The 19,663-nt window shown below is 36.6% G+C and overlaps 5 protein-coding genes and 2 non-coding genes across 7 annotated transcripts; 3 read left to right on the top strand and 4 right to left on the bottom strand.

Annotated features, from left to right (window-relative positions):
* Nucleotides 1-3,882: 3,882 nt before the first annotated feature.
* Nucleotides 3,883-3,955, bottom strand: CBG28377. Its single transcript has one exon. It is a non-coding gene (tRNA).
* Nucleotides 3,956-4,048: 93 nt separating this feature from the next.
* Nucleotides 4,049-5,479, bottom strand: CBG11657 (the record flags this gene model as incomplete). The annotated part of the gene is made up of 3 exons (XM_045244963.1): nt 4,049-4,166; nt 4,211-5,353; nt 5,400-5,479. The coding sequence occupies 3 exons, from the start codon at nt 5,477-5,479 to the stop codon at nt 4,049-4,051; spliced, it is 1,341 nt and encodes a 446-aa protein (XP_045094616.1).
* A 1,309-nt stretch (nt 5,480-6,788) lies between these two features.
* On the bottom strand, nt 6,789-6,861 carry CBG28757. The gene has a single exon. It is a non-coding gene (tRNA).
* Nucleotides 6,862-8,025: 1,164 nt separating this feature from the next.
* CBG11656 lies at nt 8,026-11,125 on the top strand (the record flags this gene model as incomplete). Its single annotated transcript, XM_045244962.1, has 6 exons — nt 8,026-8,232; nt 8,468-8,554; nt 8,827-9,135; nt 10,491-10,614; nt 10,671-10,792; nt 10,871-11,125. The coding sequence occupies 6 exons, from the start codon at nt 8,026-8,028 to the stop codon at nt 11,123-11,125; spliced, it is 1,104 nt and encodes a 367-aa protein (XP_045094615.1).
* A 2,025-nt stretch (nt 11,126-13,150) lies between these two features.
* CBG11654 lies at nt 13,151-13,850 on the bottom strand (the record flags this gene model as incomplete). The annotated part of the gene is made up of 2 exons (XM_002632717.1): nt 13,151-13,413; nt 13,466-13,850. 2 exons carry the CDS (start codon nt 13,848-13,850, stop codon nt 13,151-13,153), a joined length of 648 nt encoding a protein of 215 aa, XP_002632763.1.
* A 921-nt stretch (nt 13,851-14,771) lies between these two features.
* Cbr-ubxn-6 lies at nt 14,772-17,825 on the top strand (the record flags this gene model as incomplete). Its single annotated transcript, XM_002632716.2, has 5 exons — nt 14,772-14,957; nt 15,054-15,160; nt 15,823-16,732; nt 17,131-17,269; nt 17,410-17,825. 5 exons carry the CDS (start codon nt 14,772-14,774, stop codon nt 17,823-17,825), a joined length of 1,758 nt encoding a protein of 585 aa, XP_002632762.2.
* A 167-nt stretch (nt 17,826-17,992) lies between these two features.
* Nucleotides 17,993-18,960, top strand: CBG11650 (the record flags this gene model as incomplete). The annotated part of the gene is made up of 2 exons (XM_002632714.1): nt 17,993-18,075; nt 18,618-18,960. 2 exons carry the CDS (start codon nt 17,993-17,995, stop codon nt 18,958-18,960), a joined length of 426 nt encoding a protein of 141 aa, XP_002632760.1.
* Nucleotides 18,961-19,663: the final 703 nt, after the last annotated feature.

Raw genomic sequence — 19,663 nt, 5'->3', positions numbered from 1 at the left:
GATATTATATTTTCTTGGAGAAAAATTAGTTGCCACTCGTCTTCTGGTTCTTTGTCTTCCTATATTTCTGTCACCACAATACCAGCTGGATTGGCACTGCAAATTTTGAGTTTCGTATAACTTTTTACAATTTAGACATTGACACTAGGGAACTATCTGGAGTCGTCTCCGCGTTACAGTTCATGACCTATATCATTAGAAAGCCCATGAAATTCTGATTCGGAATATGTATTTTTTTTTGCTAAAAGTACGTGAGCTTCGAGAAAATTAGATCAAAAAGTAGCTTTCAGTTGATTTCAATCGGGGTTTGGCTTGTTTCTGATTCATTTGAAAAACATTCCCCAATACAGTCCGAGATATCATATCTGTAGCTCAAAAAATCAGGCAAAATGTAACACAAAAAAAAATAAAAATTAATATCCCATAGAGGAATCGATCCAGAGACTTCCCGCTTCCTACACAGGTCCTGGGCGATGATGCGCATAAAGGACCCGATCCATATGCGATCCTCTAGAAGTCCGTTTGACACATATCGCGAACAACGAGCTGCGATGAGTCTCATATGTGTGCGATGTGGGAGAGGCTGAATCGAGTGTTCCGAATGCGCGCGTATACTAGATGGATTCTAGGTGGGTGGGCGATGTGTGCGATATGGGTCTGATACGGTAGGCCGACTACAACACTCCGAAATCCCGGATGCGCGCATTGTTTACCGTAAATCCACTCCGGCAACTTTGTCAATTTTTCGTCAATTCGAGCCTACATTTCTGGTTTTTCGATTATTCCTTCGACGTTTGTTGTGAAAAAGAGTTATGGCAGACTAAAAAATCGCTGAATTCTTGCAGAAACATGTCTTTCACTCGTTAATTGCTATGTTTTTCGCCAAAATAGGTGATATTGAGATTTTTTTATTTCACTTTGTAGTTATTGTAAAAATCGTATTTTCAGGTGGAGTAAAAGGTAAGTTGGTAAGTATACAATAATTACAAAGTTTAAATTATAAAAATTTTCAATTTTTCATGCAATTTCAGAAAAAGTGAAAGTGAGACATTTTTTGAACAAATGAAAAAAAAACAATTTTTAGCGAATTTTTTCCCATTTTGTTCTGTTTTTGATTGCATATCAAATTTAAATGGAAACTGCCATAAGTCTTTTTCAAAACCAAAACATTGAGTTTCGAAAAATCAGTAATATGTCGTTCAAAATATAAAAGAATATGGAATAATAAAGGAAAAGTACGAAATCGGAAGACCTGAACAAAATCACATCACAATAGAACTTAACTGATACTTCTAGGAACCCCCAACCAACGTTTTAGTTCATTTCATCGAGTGCCAGCAAGCCAGGCGAGGAGATGCTTTGCGGCGGCGGTGTGCCCCATATGCCCCGTATATGCCCCATACCGACGTCCTTTCCCTGTACCCAATTCATCGGCGCGTCCTCCGTCGCCCATCCATTATGCGTATGCGCGCCCAGGACCTGTGTAAACCCGCTTCTTACCACTGCACCATCGAACCACTGTCGACATTTGTTCCTTTTTCGAAATAAGTGTGTCGCGCGCGTCGCGTCGATTTTCAATGAAAAATCTGTATTTTTAATGCAAAATCTATAGGTTTCAGTATGAAAACTTTCGACCTAATTTTCTTGAAACTCACGGATTTTTAGCAAAAAAAGAAAATATATTCCGAATCAGAATTTTATGGGCTTTCTAATGGTATATGTCATGAATCTCAAATTGGAGACGACTCCAGATAGTTCCCTAGTTAGGCACGCACCCAGGACATACAATAGAGAGGGCTTTTAAACTAAGCCAAAATGGCGGAGTGTAAAATTAAGCCATATGATAGAATTTTGATAAAAATATGATAGAAAGAATGTTCTCAAACACTAAATGAGTCTGATCCTTACAATTACTGTTAGATCCAGCACAAAAACATGTACTTACTGAAGCAAGTTTTTTTTCTCAAAGCCGAGAAATTCGGATCCTATAATTTTCTGAAGGACATACAGTGACATGGAAGATTTTAAATTCGTAAGCGCCACTTTTTTCATCTTTCCACTTTGTCAGTTCTATGCAGAATTTTTAGAAAGGTTTATAACATCTTACGTCAGAAATTTGAGTGTTGGCGTCTCTCGTAACTCCACAGTCAGCCATCCCACTGTCCCGTCGTCTTTGGTGACTTGAACGGCGTTGTCGATATCGTCTCCACCTAACCTCAATAATTCATCCTTAACAAATCTGAAAATGTCCAATTACGTATGAAGGATTGGGGTATAAAACTTACGATCGTCTTATTGTTGCATTTCCAACAATCTTAATTTGGGGAATCATTTCTAGTATGGGAGATTTGTTATCAATTTTATTGCCCTTAATTTTAAGAAATTGGAGGTTCGGGAATGCTCCTGTCTTCTTCCATTTTTGAAGGAACACATTCAGATCCTGATTGCTCCTCATAGAACCTGAAAGTTCAATCCGAACACAGGTGCATTCTAATAATTGACCAATATTGAACCAGGAAGAGCGATGTATAGAAATCTGGTTTGGGTACTTGGTAAACTGATGCCTGAAGTTTGACGGAAACTTGAAGAAAGATGTAAACTCTTTCGTGATGTTCATCAGGTTCATCAAGGCAACATCTTCAATGTGACTAATAAAGAATGTTTCAATTTCCATGCTCCTCTCAATCAATACGTTTGCTATTCTCGAACAATCATCGAAACTGCCCCACTCACTCCCCAGCGTTTGAACGATGCGAATCCCAAAAGTGTCGATGAAATAAAAAAAAACAAATCGGCAGATCCTCCACTCGGAAACTCAATTTGCGAATATTTCATTTTAAAATACTCGTCTGGGTAGAAAGTTCGGTTGAAGTAGTGCCACGAACCATCTACACTTATAATAACCTGTCCGCCACTAAAGTAGACGATTTTCCAATTTTTCGTACCGCACAACTTTATCGATCTTTGAGTCCGTTTGGAACATTTCGATAATGCATATCTTGAAATATAACATTTTTGGATAAAGTTTTTGAAGTGACTTACAGTTCGTATGGCTCGCATAGTTTGAAAACTTCTCGGAGAAGATCGGATGGAAACTTGAGGAGAGCAATGGGCATCTGAAAACAATTCAGTGATGAATATAGTAAAATATGAAAAGAAAGCGAGAGGGCTTGTAGGTGACGAAATAAAAACAAAGAAAAAGGAGAGAACTATTATTATTGTGCGAAAAAAATTGGAGTCGAGACGCAGACAGTTAAACGAAATATTTCTCTGCGTCTCCACCGAGTATGTGCTATTTAGGCTTGCCGCTTCGAGGTACCTACCGTATTCAGGCCGCAAAAAATACTCTCTAACTCCAATTTTTTCGGACAACAATAATATGTTCCGAGGAGAGGACACAGAGAAAGAGGGAAATGGGAAGAGAAATGAATGCCAGAAGCGGAAATCGGGTATATTGTTTAAGCTATGAAATGAATAATCAAAGGGGAGGGTTAAAATATAAGAGTGGTTTTCGAACGGCTAAGGAAGGCTCATAAAGTGCTATAAATTCTGATGAAAACTTCCCAATTTTTAGCCAAAACGAATATAGCAAGAAAAACAGACGCGCGTATGACAATGAGGAAGACGAAGGGAGGCTACCCTTGTCTTTCCATTCTGTCGTCTCTTCTGATTTTCTTGTCCCTCGTCTTCTTCTCGCTTGCCTATGAACTGGTGTTCTCTCTGTAGCTCGATTGCACTCACATCAGTTCCCATGTTTGTCTGTTTCTTTATGACTTCTTCAGGACTCTTCATGGGCAGCAAAAAAATACAAAAAAAAAGAAAAAGTAATTTTATTCCCGATCCAACAAAGAAAGTCATTTAAAAAAAATAAAAAAAAGGAACTGATCTCGGGCGGGCTCGAACCACCGACCTTCTGTGTGTTAGACAGATGTGATAACCACTACACCACGAGACCACCGGTAGAGACTAGTGGAGGATGGCGTATAAGAAAGAGGGGTTAGAGAGGGTGACGGAGAGGGGAAGGAGACATGAAATTGAAATTTGAGAATCAAGCTTCGGCTTTGATGATCCTAGTTTTCAGAATCCATTCAAATTGCGATCTCTTCTTGTTCTTCACATAGCAGATTCGAATATCCTTTCCGTTTTGCCAACGAACTCTAACACATCTGAAAACATCAACTTGAAAACTTATAGATTTTCTTGATTTTACCTTTTAAAGCTTCTACAATTAGCCCGCTCACTGCTGCTGCTTCTCGCCATTTCCAGAACCTTTTCTCCAGCATCTTCTGTATCAAGCATTATTGAAAGTTTGGATCCAATGAATCGATCAATCGATAGCCATTCGGTGATCCGATCAAAGTAATTTGCTGTAGTGATTTGATCGGTGTATGGATAGGATAACTCGATTTGTGGATTTGGCAGCTGATGGAGATTTGTCGTAGGCCACATAAGATTCTCAGTGCTGATTTCCAGGATTTTAGCATTGCGGACCACCGGAGAATCACAATTCAATGATGCAATGCTTCGAATTCTGACTGTCTGGCAATAAGGCGTCAAAACTGAGCTAATTGGAAGCATATTCCATTCATATCCAGTCACAATACTAGCACAAATCTGGAGCCCGATCGGCAAGCGACAAACTTCTCCATGGCTCAGTACGTTCAACTGGTTGACTCGAATTATTCCCCGATTTGCGAAAAACCAGTGGTTGACTTGTTTGGCAGCTTCATATAGCTTCCTATCGTATGAAGTCCTCTGAATCTCTTGTTTCCAATTTTTAGAAACCGTCAATTGAATGTACGGGGTGTATGGAGGACGTTCATCGTTTTTCCGGCAGTCGTAAGGGTACAGTGTAGCTCGAGCATGCTCAATAGTCCTCTGCACATACTCTTTTCCATCTGCGATGTATTGTCTGACGTCTCCTTCTACCTCTTCTTGGGCCGTCTGTAGGTACTCCTCCACAGTAATCCCTTTGGCTTCCAACTCCTCCAACTTCTTCAACGCCTCCTCTGCCATTTTCAACTCGTGTCTATACAAATCTTCTGGAAGATCATCCCCAAAACTTGGAGATTGCCCATTACGGAAATCCATGTCTCCTGGGAAAATTGGAGTCGAGAATGGGTTAACTTTGAATCCATACTCGTCTAAATCATGTTTGACTCCTCCGTTTTCGTTTTCTCTCTTTATCTGGTCAGCGACAACCGCATCTGGGTGGAAGTCACGATAGACTCCTAGTTCATAGGATGTGCCGTTTACAGTAGTCTTAAATTCTTGGAGGGCCAGAGTCTCGATTTTCAGTGGGACCCGTTTTTCTGTTTGGCGGATTGATGGCATACGGGTGGATATTTGGAATCTATAAACTTTGAGTTTTAGGAAAAGTTAAAAAATTACTATCTAACCTCAAATTTGGTTCCGTATGGCATAGAACTTTTTTCAAACTGACGTAGGTGACTGGCTTGGTGTTCATCATGATGCTCATTGGGTTACTGAAAAATGTGAGCTAAAAATGTTCGAAAAATGAAAATTTGAGTGCGCCAAAAGTTAGTTGAACGGTTAGATATGGGAATAAAACATGCGAAATAACAAAAAGTGAAGTATGCTAAATTCGAAGCTCTACGAAAGTAGTTCACAATCGATCAACTTGTCTGAAAATTTCAGTATATACTAATCGAAAATAGAGCTTTAATTTTGTAGTTGACAACTTTTTTGTAGAAATTCATTCAAATGAAATATAGTTGAAACCAAGCAAATGCCAAAAAACCAGCAGAAACAGTCGGGAAACTTTCAAGCGTGAAAAAACGTAAAAATAAGTTGTCAACTACAAAAATTTAAAGCCTAAAAAATCTAGGTCATGACCTGAAAAATCTAGGTTATGATCTAAATAATCTAGGTCATGACTTCAAAAAATCTAGGTCATGACTTAAAAAACCTAGGTCATGATCTAGGTCTTGACCTCGAAAATCTAGGCCACGACCTAAAACATCTAAGTCATGAAGTCAAAAAATTTAGGTAATGACATTAAAAAACTCTAGGTCATGACCTAAAATCAGGCTATGACCTAAAAAAATCTAGAACCAAAAAGAATTGTTGAATTCGATAAAATAGAGAAAATTGGAAATACCGGGAAACCGGTAAAGAAGGGCGACTTACCTTTGAGTCAATGTATCTCGGTTCCTGTAAGAGCTATCAAAAAAGTGACAACTGGTAAAATACTTCTCAGATTATGATGAAAATTTTATCAGTTGAACAGTTTTTGATATCTTTTACAGGAACCGAGATAAATTGGGTCAAAGTTAATAGTTAGAAAGCTCTTGTATTACAGGTTTTATAGTAAAGGAAATGAAAGTAAAAAGAAGGTAAAAAGAAGATAAATCAATGAATAAACGTTCGACCGATACTGTATATCGACTTTTTAACAAAATTATCGACTAGTCTATCTGACTACGGGATGTACGACGCAAAACAGACCAGAAGATTTTATAAGACTTTCCCCATCCCGCCTACACAAGCCTTGGGGGAAGGTTGGGACCGATTAGACCCATTTTGCGTGATCCCAAGGTCCCTGGTCCCTTTAGGAATATAAGAGAACATGGAAACTGGAGAGACGCAGATGTAATTAGGTGCTGAAGGCGTTCTAGAGATACTGTATGTGTAATAAACACTTTCCACTTTCTAGTTATTATGTAAAGGTAAGACCGAAAACAATGGATGACAGAAACCGAGATGACGTGAAAACGAAGAGTTTCCCTTGTAAAAAACCAAAATAAAAAGGAAATAAAAAAGGAAACTGATCTCGGGCGGGCTCGAACCACCGACCTTCTGTGTGTTAGACAGATGTGATAACCACTACACCACGAGACCACCGGTGGTGAGGGGAGGGGGATGGCGTATAAGAAAGAGGGGTTGAGGGAGACGGAAGGAGCGATGAAGGGAAGGGGAGAGGAAATTTAAATTTAAAAAAACTATGGGTATTCAAATTTTGGTCTCTGTCAATGAAATTCAATTGCATAAGCCAACAAAACGATCTGGTTTGTTGTTCAAAGTTGTTTTTTTAGTTATTTGTCCAAGTATGTGATTTAAAAAAAGTTTGAATTTGAATTTAAAAAAATCTATTTCAGATTTTTCAGATATCTGTCTTAATTCAGTTGAATTTATTTTTCAAACAACTTTTATCAAAAACTAATCGTTTGCCTTTGAACTTATTTGTCTACTGTCAAACTACAAAACCTTTTTTCTCTTTAAAATTGATTTTTCAACTTGTTGATCTATAAAAAAGTCATGTTTAAGCAAACATTTGTTTTAAGTCTATATTTAAAAAAAAACGTTTTAGTACTGTTTGGTTCCAAATTCATTTTTGTTTTGGCATTAAACATTACATTTTCTTTTTTTTTCTCTAAAAGAGCCTCAGAATTCGATGAAACTTTCAGGATATCTTACTGTAGATCTATCTATATGTTTTTTCCAATTTTTTAAAAATCCTCACATCATTTTCTAGTTTTTTTTGTATTCCTGACTTTTAATGGTTGATTTCCATTCTTTACCACACGCACCATCCCCTTTCTCGAACTCGCGGCAAAAGGAGAAAACCGCACACACTTAACCGCCTTCTTTCCGTCTAGTTAAAAACGGCAACGTGGTGTCGGGGATGTGGTGTGCGTCCCTATGCTGAAGGTCTGGGGTTCGGTCCTGTTTGTGGCTTTTCCCTTTTTTTTCTTATTTTTTCGTGTGTTTTTTCTCTAGTTTGATTTCTTTTCGATTGTCGTCGATATCTTTTTTATTCTAAACGGAAACTGATACTTCCGTGTCTAGATATTCTTATCAAATTAGCACGTAGCCCTAAAAATTGATCATTGATTGAAAACTATTTGGTTCGACATTTATTTGAAAACGATCAGAAACGGAATTTGACAGTTTTCTCTTATCAGAATCCTCTATATAAACTTCTTATCACCAAAATTTCCATTGTCCTTTTTTCAATTTTCAAAACTTCCTTTTAAATTGTTTCAATTTTTCTGAAATTCCAGAATGCAACCCTCCCGCTTGGAGCATTTGAACCGGCTCGTTGAAAACTCGTTTTCAAAAATTCCAAATTTCTTGGAAAAGATTACTGTAGAATATGAAAAATTGGAGAACGCCAAAAGTTTTTGGTCTGAAATTTATTTGGTTCATCTGAAAGTTAAAGAAGACGTGGTGGAGGAGAAATTGGAAATTCCGGATACTGTATTTATAAAGGTGAAAGATTTTGAAATTTTTTCAAAGTTTCTGTTTCAAAAAGTTCTGAAAATCATCTTTCAGTGTCAAATGATAATTCTTCAGTAGCGAATATTCGTAGAAAATTCCTAACAGAATTTTCTAGCTATTTGCCCTATTTAACTTTCACAATCAGAAGTTTCGGCGGTAGTTCAAATTTATGAAACTTTTTAAAATATTTTTTAAAGATTACTGTAAGTTCCAATTCTTCTTTCAGATTCCTCGAATCAGCGAGAACGTGCTGAAATGTGAGGATGGGTCAGCAGTGAATGAGCTTCATAATGTTCTGGTTTATTATTCAAAGGTTTGTTTTTTTTAGGTCATGACCTAGATTTTGTTTATGTGAAAGATATCAAAAAGTGATCTCACTGAAAAAAGTTTATTGTAATTTCAGAACTATTTTATCGGTTTATTACTTTTTGATATCTTTCACAAGAAGCGAGATAAATTAGATCGAAGGTGGCAATGACTAATTTTCTGTGAAGAATCTGCCAGAATAATAATTTCTGTTTCCAAGTCATGCAAAAAATTATAACTTTAATGTTCAATCAATGCTGCTTATTCAATCCGTTCCAGAAAGAAAACCTGTTCTACCATCACTTTCTCTACGATTCGATTCCAAATTTCCCATTTCCCAAAGTCTATTTCACTGAAGATATCACTAGAGAAGCCACCGGAGGAATTGTTGCTGAAAATTTGAGTGAAAAAGTGTTCGCAGTGGAGCACATTCCTGGATTGAGTCATGAGCAAGTTCTAAGACTCATGGAGGCGTTGGCAGGATTTCATAGTCATTTGATTCAAAGAGAGGATAAGAGTTATGTGAAGAGTTTTGAAGAAGGTGCACATGGAAGAGAGACTTATTCAGTGGGGATGCAGAAAATGATGGTGAGTGGTGGGAATATGTCATTATCTCGACTCTTATAAAAGATATAAAAAGTTTGTCCACTGATAAAATGTTTATCACGCTATCACCCAAATTTTATCTGTTGACAAATGTTTGATACCTCTTAAAGGAACCGAGATAATAAAGCTCAAAGCGCAAGGTTGTGTTCTATAGTTCAAGGTTCATTGGCGAGTTGAAAATGGAAACTGTAATCATCCACATAACATGGGTTTCAAAATTAAGCTTTCTCGTTATAGACTTTGTGAAACGTTATATAAAAATTGAAAAATTATGTCTCTTCAAGGGTTAGTCACAATAAAGGAACTTTAGTCATACAAATAGAATGGCACGAGCATTGAAAAATGAATAAAACGGGAAATTCTTTATAGAGTTCTTGAAACAGCTATTTTAAAATTAAGAGACATTACATATTATCTGAAAAATAGATTTTTTTCATAATTTTGAAACATTGATATTTTTCAATTTCCAGTGAAATTATTAAGATACTTTAATGTTTCAAAAGGTTTTACATTTAGAAACTAGTCATTTCCAAACAAATTGTAATTGGTGACCAGTTTCAGAAGGTGGCTATTGTAGACTAGGCTCCGCCCCTTTCAAACTTTCCACGTAAAAATATTCCGAGCAAATAGTAAAAAAGGGGCGGAGTTAAGTAAAACAAAACAAGCAAAAGTTTCTTAAATTTCAAAAAAAAAAAATTAAAAAGCTGGCTCTAAAATAATCGGAATTAATGAGAATTTTCTACAAATTAATTAATAGTTTCCGACATTTGAAAAAAATTATGACAGTTCTGAAACATTGTAATTTTTCCTATGTCTGAAGACATTTTTGAACCGGCCACTTCAGGACTTTCTTGTTCAACTAAAATCAACTGAATTTGTTACAATTTATTTTGTTTTCTATTCTTAATTTCAATTTCATTTTTTTGTAAATTTTCTGGTTGATTCAAATTCGAAGACACCATAACTCGAATTTCACAAAAAACTTTTTTTTCGGTTTCTCTAAACGTGCAACCTTTTTCTTTTTCTTGTTGAGGCAATTTTCTGTTCTATAGCCAGCCAATATTTGTATTGTCTATTCAAAATAATGTTGCGGGTGAACAAGTAAAAATGTCTGCGTCTCTACAGCGCCTCTACAGGTTTGGAGACTCTCTACACGTTTTTTTACTCGTTCACCCGCGCGATTATTTTGAATAGACAATAAGAATATTGATTTAAACAAAAAATTACCGTCTCAAAAATGTATCCAAAATGCTCAATTTTAGTCCTAAAATTTTGAAAATAATCCGGTTTTTCTAAAACATTGATAGTTTCAAAACCAAAAAAGTCAATGTTTGCAGTTCGAAGAATCTCTACTTCTCGGAACCATGGCTCCAGAAGTTTTCGGTAACGGACGAATTCAAAAAATCCAATGGGCATTCGACTATGAGAATAAGAATAAGGCAACCAGGGAAGCCGTAGATGGTGAGGAAATCCTGAAATCCTGAAGTTCTAATATTGTGAAATTCCAAAATTTCCAGCAATCCCTGGAATCATCTGTCATGCTGATCTCAACGTCACAAATATGCTCTGGAAGACCCAAAATTCAAATTCTGAAATCGGAGCAATTATCGATTTTCAAATGGTCCTTATCGGTTCCGTAGCCTTAGATTTGGTCCGAGTCCTGACTTTGGGCCTTTCTCGGGAAACTAGAATTCAAAAAACCACCGAATATCTACAGTACTACCATGAGAAGTTATCTGGATTCTTCAATGGAAATCCACCGTATTCTCTGGATGACCTAAACAATCAATATCGACTAATTTATCCATTTGCTTCCAATTTCTCACTTTTTGGAATTTGTGTTTATATTAAATTATATCGGGATGGAACACTTGGAAAACCAGAAGACGTTGAGAGGAATTGTGATGAATTGGTGGATAGAGCAAGAGGGATTGTGGAGGATATTGAAGAAATCGAGGCAGATTGGAAGTGATGTTTTGTGATTATCGAATTTTTGGATTTTTTTTGAATTTTCGTCGTATTTTTTTATAAATAGAATATTTGAATTCTGGTAATTTTTTTATTTGGTAATTTCATAAATTCGGAACTTCCAAATTCAGGATGGCAGAGTGAAAATTTCGCATTTTCCAGAACTCTGAATTTCAGAATTTTTAACTTCCGAATTGTCAAATTTCTGAATTTTTGAATAAAAAGTTTTTTAAAAAAATTTTTGAATAAGAAGTTTTCTAAAAAATTTTTTGAATAGGAAGTTAAAAAAAAATTTGAATAAGAAGTTTAAAAAAAATTCCTTATTAATAAAACGCTAGAGGCGTCTGTCCGTCCTCGTGTCCGTCTGTGGACTTTTGAAAAAATTGAAAAATACATATATATTTACTTGTCTCTTTTGTTTAGAAAAAGTGAGAAACGAAGCGACGAACATTCGAAAAAATATATTAAAAAAAGCTTGCTGGTTTTGAATAAAACGTTTAAAAAACAATTTTGAATAAAAAGTTTTCAAAACAATTTTGAATAAAAAGTTTAAAAACCAATTTTGAATAAAAAGTTTAAAAACCAATTTTGAATAAAAAGTTTTAAAAAATTTTTGAATAAAACGTTTAATACATCATTGCAAATAGAATCCCACCACCCTGAGAAAGAGGCCCATGGGCAACTTTGGAATACCATCCCCATCGGGACGTTGACGCGGGACGTGACGCGGGACGAGATGGTAGATCTCGGGGGCTTCCCTCACGAATCCAGAAAGACCACAGAGGGGCGCCTGGCACCTGCCCCCTACTACCCCGGCCACCACGTTAGTGGCGATGGAGATCATCGAGAGTCTTTCAACGAAACATGATTTCAACCGAAAACCTCCTGAAACACGCGCGCTTATAAGAGGGGGTGTTGCGCAGCAGCCGACATCTCGCGACTTGCGCCGCCCACTAAACTTTGCATTACAAACGACACTCCGCACCCACGCGTTGTTTAACGCAAACTCTTTCAGCCCATTTTTATCAGTTTGCAACCGTTTTTAATCAGTTTTTCAGCGTTTTTTTCGGAAGAATAAAGCATAGAAACAAATTCCACGTTCTCGGAAACCTGAAAAACATTGCTATCTCGTCAAAAAACACTAAATTTCAGTGAAATCATCCGTTTTCAAAACGTTCAGGTCTTTTCGCCTTTTTCAATACTCTCAAGGCAATTAATCACTGAAAATGAATAAAATCAAGCTAAAAAATGTCCGAAAATCGTCAAAAATCGATTTGAAATTGTCAAAAAAGACTGAAAATGATCAAAAAAATGCAAAAACCCCAAACTTCAAAAATTCCGTAATTTTGAAATATTGTGAATTTTTGAGCAATTTAAGGTGAATTTTGACTTGAAAATGACTAAAATTCAATAAAAAGCCCCAAAATTGACATAAAATTGACATATAAAAGAATGAAAAAAACGATTTTATGGAATTTTTTGAAATAATGTAATTTTTTCAGCTAATTTTTTTCAAAATTTCATTTTTTTTCTTTGAAAAATCGATTTTTCACATTTTCGTCCAAATTTTACTTTACGAAAATGTCCAGAAAATCGGAAAAATATCAAAAATGTTTGAAATTTTCTGATTTTTTGGAAATTCCGGTAATTTCAAGACTATATTAAAATTTCAGACTTGTGTCGAGAATCTGCTAGAAGTTGTATCTTCAGTTGAAGTATTTCTTATTCCACTGAAATCCCGCTCCATCGACCTGATCCCGGATTGCCGCGACTTCACCTGTAATAGCTGAAAACCTCAAATGAGTTCTGAAAACAAATTCATCTTAATCATATTATAAATAAAGTGGGGGACGGAAAAAAATTTGCAATAAATTGCGGGGGGGGGGGGGCGGGGGATCGACAGGAAAGGAATACTTTTTTAGAAAGAAAAACGAGACAAAAAAAGAAAGAAAGAGAATAGAATCAGAAAAAAAAACAAGGAATTTGGGTCAATTTGAGGGGAAAGTCAGCGGAAATCAGCAAAAATTATCTAGCGTCTCTTTCCGTACTTGTTCTTTCCACCTCGGTTTCCTCCACGACGGGTGTCCTCCTTGAATCCACGTCCAGCAGCCAAATCCTCTTCCCGAACATTGTCAGAATCGTCAGAATCCTCATCAGATTCCTCTTCTGACTCCTCCTCCGACTCTTCTTCCTTTTCCGATTCCTCGTCAGATTTGTCTGAATCGCTGTCCGACGATGATTTGTCAGAAGCGGCCTCGTCTCCAGATTCAGCGTCCTCTCCGACGTGATCCACTGAAAAAAAAACTCGATATTTTTAACTGATAGCCCTAATTCTATAACTTACAGAACTCCACTTCACCCTCATCCTGCTCATCATTCTCATTCAACTTGGCATTCTCTGGAATCAATCCTTCGTTCTTCAGACGACGTGCCTCATCTGGAGTGTACTTCAGGATGACGTCTCCCTTGTCGTCTTGATAGTCACGAAGACCGACCAATATAATGTCACCCACATTGATCCAGACCTTCTTCCGAAGCTTTCCACGAATGTGACACACTCGTTGCTTTCCGTCGAAACAGAACACTTGGACACGACCGTTTCCGAGCATTTTGGACACTTGTCCGTACTCTTGTCCTTCCTCCTTCAGGTCGAGCTCACGCTTCATGAAGTCATTCTCGTTCTTTCCTCTTCTACGATTCTTTCCTCCCTTTCCCTTATTCTTCGGCATTGTTGAGGGCTGGAAAATTAGTAAATTAGGTTAGGATACCAAAAATGAGGATATAAGCGACGAAGAGCCTGCAAATGACAAAAAAAAACTCAATTCGGGTGAAAAATTCGATTTTTCAGCATATTTTTGTATTTTCCAGCTGAAAAAACATCGAAAAAAATTATTGCGAAACTTCGAAAATCTACACAAAAATCAAAATTATTCAAGAAAATTTTGCTGAAAATCAGCTGCGAAACCCAAAAATTATCAATTTTTTCGATTTCGAAACATTAAAATTTTCGAAAAATCCATTTTTTATTTTTGTAGTCCCAAATACATCAAATTTATACCAAAATTTTTCAATTTTTTCGATTTTTAGATCCTAAATCTCAAAAACTAGGCATAAAATCGATAAATATCAAAAATCTATTCAAAAATTCAAGGAAAAATCGAAAATTCAAGAGAAAAACAAGGGAAATTTATCGACGAAAATGTGGCCGCGGCATGGAAAAGTGGGCGTGGCTTCGATTTCGCAACATCGCCGCATGACTCTTACGTAATTGCGGACAAGGCACCATATTTGACAACAGTTGTTTTGCTGGATTTTCAGAGCAGAATTTCAGTTAAATTTCCTTCTTTTTTGGGTTTTTTCGGGGTTTTTTTGGTGAAATTTTTGATGAAAAAATAAAAAAGCGTTGAAATAAACTTAATTTTATAGAAATTGACAAAGTTTGAGCCCATAAAACTTGGTTTTTCTGAAAAAAAATTTCGAAAGAAAATTTTTTTTGTTTGTTTTTTAAGCTTTTCAGCCGATTTTCTAGCCTAAAAAGAGCGATTTTTGTTTCTAAAACGCATTATTTTCGTTTTCTCGCTGCGAAATTTTTTTTTTCGCCAAAAAAGTTCAAATTCAAAGTTTCAGCTCAAATTTCTCAAAATTCTTGCATGGGAGAGCCGTTGGTGGTCGCCGAGCCGACGACAACCGAGCAAACGCCGCTGAGCAGCACAAATTCAGTGGCCTATCAGAATTCTGACTCAATTTCCACGCCTTCTGAGCCCCAATTCAGCGTTGAGAGCATCTATCGCGCGCTGATTATTTTTTGCGACACCTACTCGTTGGATAAGAAGCAAGTGCGTGTTTCAGGTCTAAAAATTGGAATTTTCTTAAACTTTTTCGTTCAAAATCGATTTTTTGAAAAATTTTGTCTGAAAATCCCTATTTTCCAGGTCGCTCTCGGACTATTTCTCACATTTCTGCTCATCGTCTTCTCGATTGGTACTGTAGTCGCGTGGAATCGCTACTCGCCGATTATTCAGGAGTTTATCATTAAAGAGTATATTGAGAAGGCTAGAAGCAAGACTAGCGACAAGAATAGTTAGTAGGGGAAAAATGATAAAAAATAGGCTTAAAATGAGCTGAAAATGGCCTAAAACTGACCGAAAATGTGCCAAAATCGACAAAAACGACCCAGAATCGACCTAAAATTGGCAACAATAGGAAAAATGACAAATTCGTAAAGGTTCAAAAAATCCGAGAATACAGATAAATCCAGAAATTAATAAACCGAAAATTCCAGGAATATAAAAAATTTCATAAAATTCAAAAATTTGAGATATTTGCATTTTTGGGTGACTGAAAGCCAAATTTCGCCAAAAAATGACTGAAAATAAGCTAAAACCGTCTTACAAATGCCAAAAAGTGCCTGAAATTGTGTAAAATGACTCAATTCTGGACTTTTTTGAAATTTTCGAAAATTTTGGATCTCTGAATTTTTGAAAATTTCCAATTTTTTTGATTCTTTCAGCTCATTTTGAAAAAATTCAAAGTTTGGAAATTTTCGGAATTTTCAAAAAAAAAAATTTTTTTGCTGAAAAATTAGATTTTTCATGATTTTTCGATGTTTTAGCTCATTTTTCTTCAAATTTTAAACAAAAATGCCCAAAAAATCGACAAATTTCCTACTTTCAAACCAAAAACCCCAGTTTCCTTTTCCAGAAAAAGAAGAATGAACAAATTCAAGAAGTTCTTCGCCAAGAAGCGCACCGAGAACCATTTCAAGCATAGCGGTGAAGGCCAGAAGCTCTCCGAATCTTCTGGAGCCTCCTCTTCGACCTCCCGTGTGGTGGATCGTGACGTTCAGGCCGAAGCAGCCCTCCGACGTCTTCAGAAGACAGAACCTCCACAGGATGCAAGCAAAAAACGAATTCAGATGATGGCCAAGAAGCAGTTAGAAGACGAACGTCGTCAGATGGAAGAGCTGAAGATTACAGAGGCTTCTAGGCCACCAGAGCCTCAGGAGCTGGATCACTCCCAAGTGATATCCAATATCCTCTACTATTCAGAGCTCCTAGGAGAAGAGCACGCTCGGACCAAGTCAGAGCTTCTGGAAGATATCAAAACTTTCCTCCTGGAGCAAGTCGCCGAGGCTGAAGATGAGAGTGATAAGGTGATTGCAGCAGTGTTGATGCTCTACTCATTGAATCAACGGGAAGTCAAGGAGAAGGCGATTGAAACGATTTGCAAGCTCTGTCAGAATATTCTAGAGCACCCAGGAGAGGAGAAATACAAAACGATTCGTCTCACCAATGAAGCCATTCTAACCCGGGTCATCAATCCGGTTGGAGGACGTGCCTTCTTAGAAGCTGTTGGATTCATGGAGAGAACGAATTCTGAAGGCGTGCCCCAGATGGTTTTCGATAGAGAAACGGATTTTCACCTGATTGAAGCTTTAGAGGCTTTGAGAAACGGGCAAGCGGTCCCTATCAAAGTTTCCAGGAACTTGGAAGTTTTCAAATTGAAACTTGGACAGGAGGTGAAGGCTCCGAAGGTTCCAGATGCATTCTATAACTTATCGGCAGCGGAAATTAAGGCCGAGCAGAAGAATAAGAGCAAGGAGGTGGAGAGTGTGAGTTTTATGACTGAAAATAGTCAAAAATCAGTTTGAAACTGTATAAAGTGATCATAAATGACTCAAAATAAGCTAAAAATTAATCAAAAAACTTTGAAATTGGCTAAAATCGATCAGAAAACCTCAAAAATTGGCCTGAAATTGGCAAAAAAAATTCGATAAATCCCAGAAAAATCAAAATTTTAAAGGATTTTTGCGTTTTTTAGCGATTGAAAGCCAACTTTGGACAAAAATTGGCTTAAAATAAACTGAAATTGACAAAAAAGGAGGCCCAAAAACTCCAAAAAAATGACTCAATTAGGCGAAAATCGACCTAAAAACTGACTGAAAATAGTGAAAATTTGAATCCTCCAATGTTCTCCAATTTTCATGATTCCAGTGCCCTTCTATTACAGGTTTGCTCCATAAATTCCAATTTTCCAGATGCTAACTCTCCGTACCAAAGAAATGCGCCAACGCGACGAGAAATCCAGCAACAACAAGTACAAATACACAGCGATCCGTGTCAGATTGCCAGGCAATCTTGCTGTTCAGGTAGGATTTGGCTGAGAATTAAGGAATTTTGGCTGGAAAAACCTAAAAAATCTGTAATTTTGAGTCGAAAATTGCTAAAATGGGGATCTAAAAATGCTGAAAAATGTCCAAAAAAAAATTGAAAAAAGCCAAAATCTCAGCCCTAAAAACCCATAAAAATCGAAAAATCAAAATTTCCAGGGCGTCTTCAACGTCTTCGAACCCTTCTCGGCGGTCCGAGAATTCGTTGCAAGCGTGCTCTCCGACGCCGTCGCCGCTTCTGAATTTCGTCTCTACGACCGTATCAAGCAGCACGTCGACGATGAATCTGTCGCGTTGGTGGAGCTTGGACTGGTGCCATCTGCCTACCTTCATCTCACATTTTTGGACAATATCGATGAATCTACTGAAATCCTGGCTCCAAATCATTTGGAACGTCTTCACGACTTGGAGGACTAGGAAATTGATTTTTTGTTTTGTCTTCAAATTTGATTTTTCCCCACTAATTTATTCATTTTTTCTTGGTGATTTGTGCTCTTCCTCCCCGATTCTACTTTTTTTTGGCTGGTTATTCTAGTGCTGTGCACCGATATTTTTTGTGTAAAAAACGAATGAAATGGCTTGTAAATTGTCGAAAAAATTCAAAAAATTGAATTGGAATTTTGGTTTTTTCTACCTAGAATTTATATTTTTCTGTATTTTTAAGCGAAATTCTGTTTTTCTTTTATTTTTAAACATGTTTAGATGTCCGAATCGAAAAATATTTCCGATTTTCTAAACGGAAAACCCCAGATTCAGCCAGTTGAGCAGTCGTCGCTGTTGTCAAGGTTTGTGGAGTTTTTTTTTTGGATTTTTAGGGGAAAAAATCGAATTTCGCAGCTTTTTTTTACTTAAAAATCAATTTGTTAATAAAACTTTTGGTCTAAAAATCTCGAAAAATTGGCGAAAATTGGTTAATTTTGACCAAAAATCATCAATTCCGCAATTGCGCGTCACGGTGTTTGCGGAATTTTGGGGACAGTAATCTCACTAAAAGTGTATTTGATCATCGGAATTTCAGATTTTTCCAAGTTTTTCGAAGGGAATTTTAACAATTTGGCAGAAAATTCGAAATAATTAAAAAAATTCGGATTTTTGTGAAATTTTTAGGTCGAAAAATCGACAAAAATTCCCAAAATTTGTTAATTTTGACCAAAATCCATCATGTCCGCAATTGCGCGTCACGGTGTTTGCGGAATTTTGTTGACAGTAACCTGGCTAAAAATTTTTTCGCTTGATTTTCTTTCGATTTTTCAAAAAAAATTTTGCCAAAATTGGCCACAAAATTGACAAAAAATTCAAAATTTTCCAGAATTTTTGTTTTTTCCAGACTACGAACGTTCCTTCCACAAATGGAAGAAGCGAATCAGAATATGCCGGCGGGCGCCACAGCAGACGCCTTTCAAATCGATACAGTCGAAGAATCCTCTTCTGACGACTCCAGTGATTCAGATTCGGATTTAGAAGACGTCGCGAAGGATTCAGAATCTGGAGCAGAATCTCAAAAATCCAGAATCGAAATCGATTTGGATGTGTTTCGAGAGAAGAATAGTGCTGTAGATGGGCGGGATGTTAGTGTTCAGGACGTGGAATCTCTGCCCACGGCGTTTCAGGTGAAGGATTCAGAAGACGTGACGATGGGAGCAAAGAAGCCGTTAATTGAGGAAATTTGATTTTTTAAGTTTATGTTTTTTGGCCTAAAAATGCTATTTTTTCCACATTTTTCAGTGTTTTTCATCAATTATTCAATTTTCTACAGTTTTCACCAATCTTTCAACAAAAATGACCATTTTAGGCACTTTTTAAGCTTAAAAAGGGCTTTTTTTCTTCTCATTTTTGTTGTCAATTTCCTACAATTTTCTCTATTTTTTCGCCTATTTTTCAACAAAATTATGATTTTTTGACACTTTTCTCACCAATTATTTCAGAATTTTTACAAATTTATCAACACAAAACCCATTTTCGGCACCTTTTTTATCCTAAAAAATGTCTTTTTTTTCCATATTTTCAGTGATTTTTAGCAATTTAATTTTCCCTTTTTTTTGTCAATTTTGGCACTTTTTTCACTGAATTTCCCCCATTTTTCCAGCATTTTCAGACTCATTTACACCACATTTTCTCAATTTTTGAACAAAAATTCCCATTTTGGCCATTTTTTCACCCGATTCCCCCATTTTCCAGTGTTTTCAGACCCATTTTTCTGAAATTTTTGATCTTTTACTACCTCGAAAAATCACTTATTTTGGCGCTTTTGTTATTGTTGTTGTGTGTTTGTTTTGTTGATTTTTATTGTATCTTTTCGTTTTTCTTTCCACACATGTGGACACAGAAAATGATGAAATTCATGTGACCCGAATCATTTTTTTTTGGGTCATT

The sequence above is a fragment of the Caenorhabditis briggsae genome (assembly GCF_000004555.2).
Source record: "Caenorhabditis briggsae complete genome, chrIV, whole genome shotgun sequence".
NCBI lineage: Eukaryota > Metazoa > Nematoda > Chromadorea > Rhabditida > Rhabditidae > Caenorhabditis > Caenorhabditis briggsae.
The sequence above is the reverse complement of the archived record's forward strand: the minus strand, read 5'-3'. Positions and strand labels throughout refer to the sequence as shown.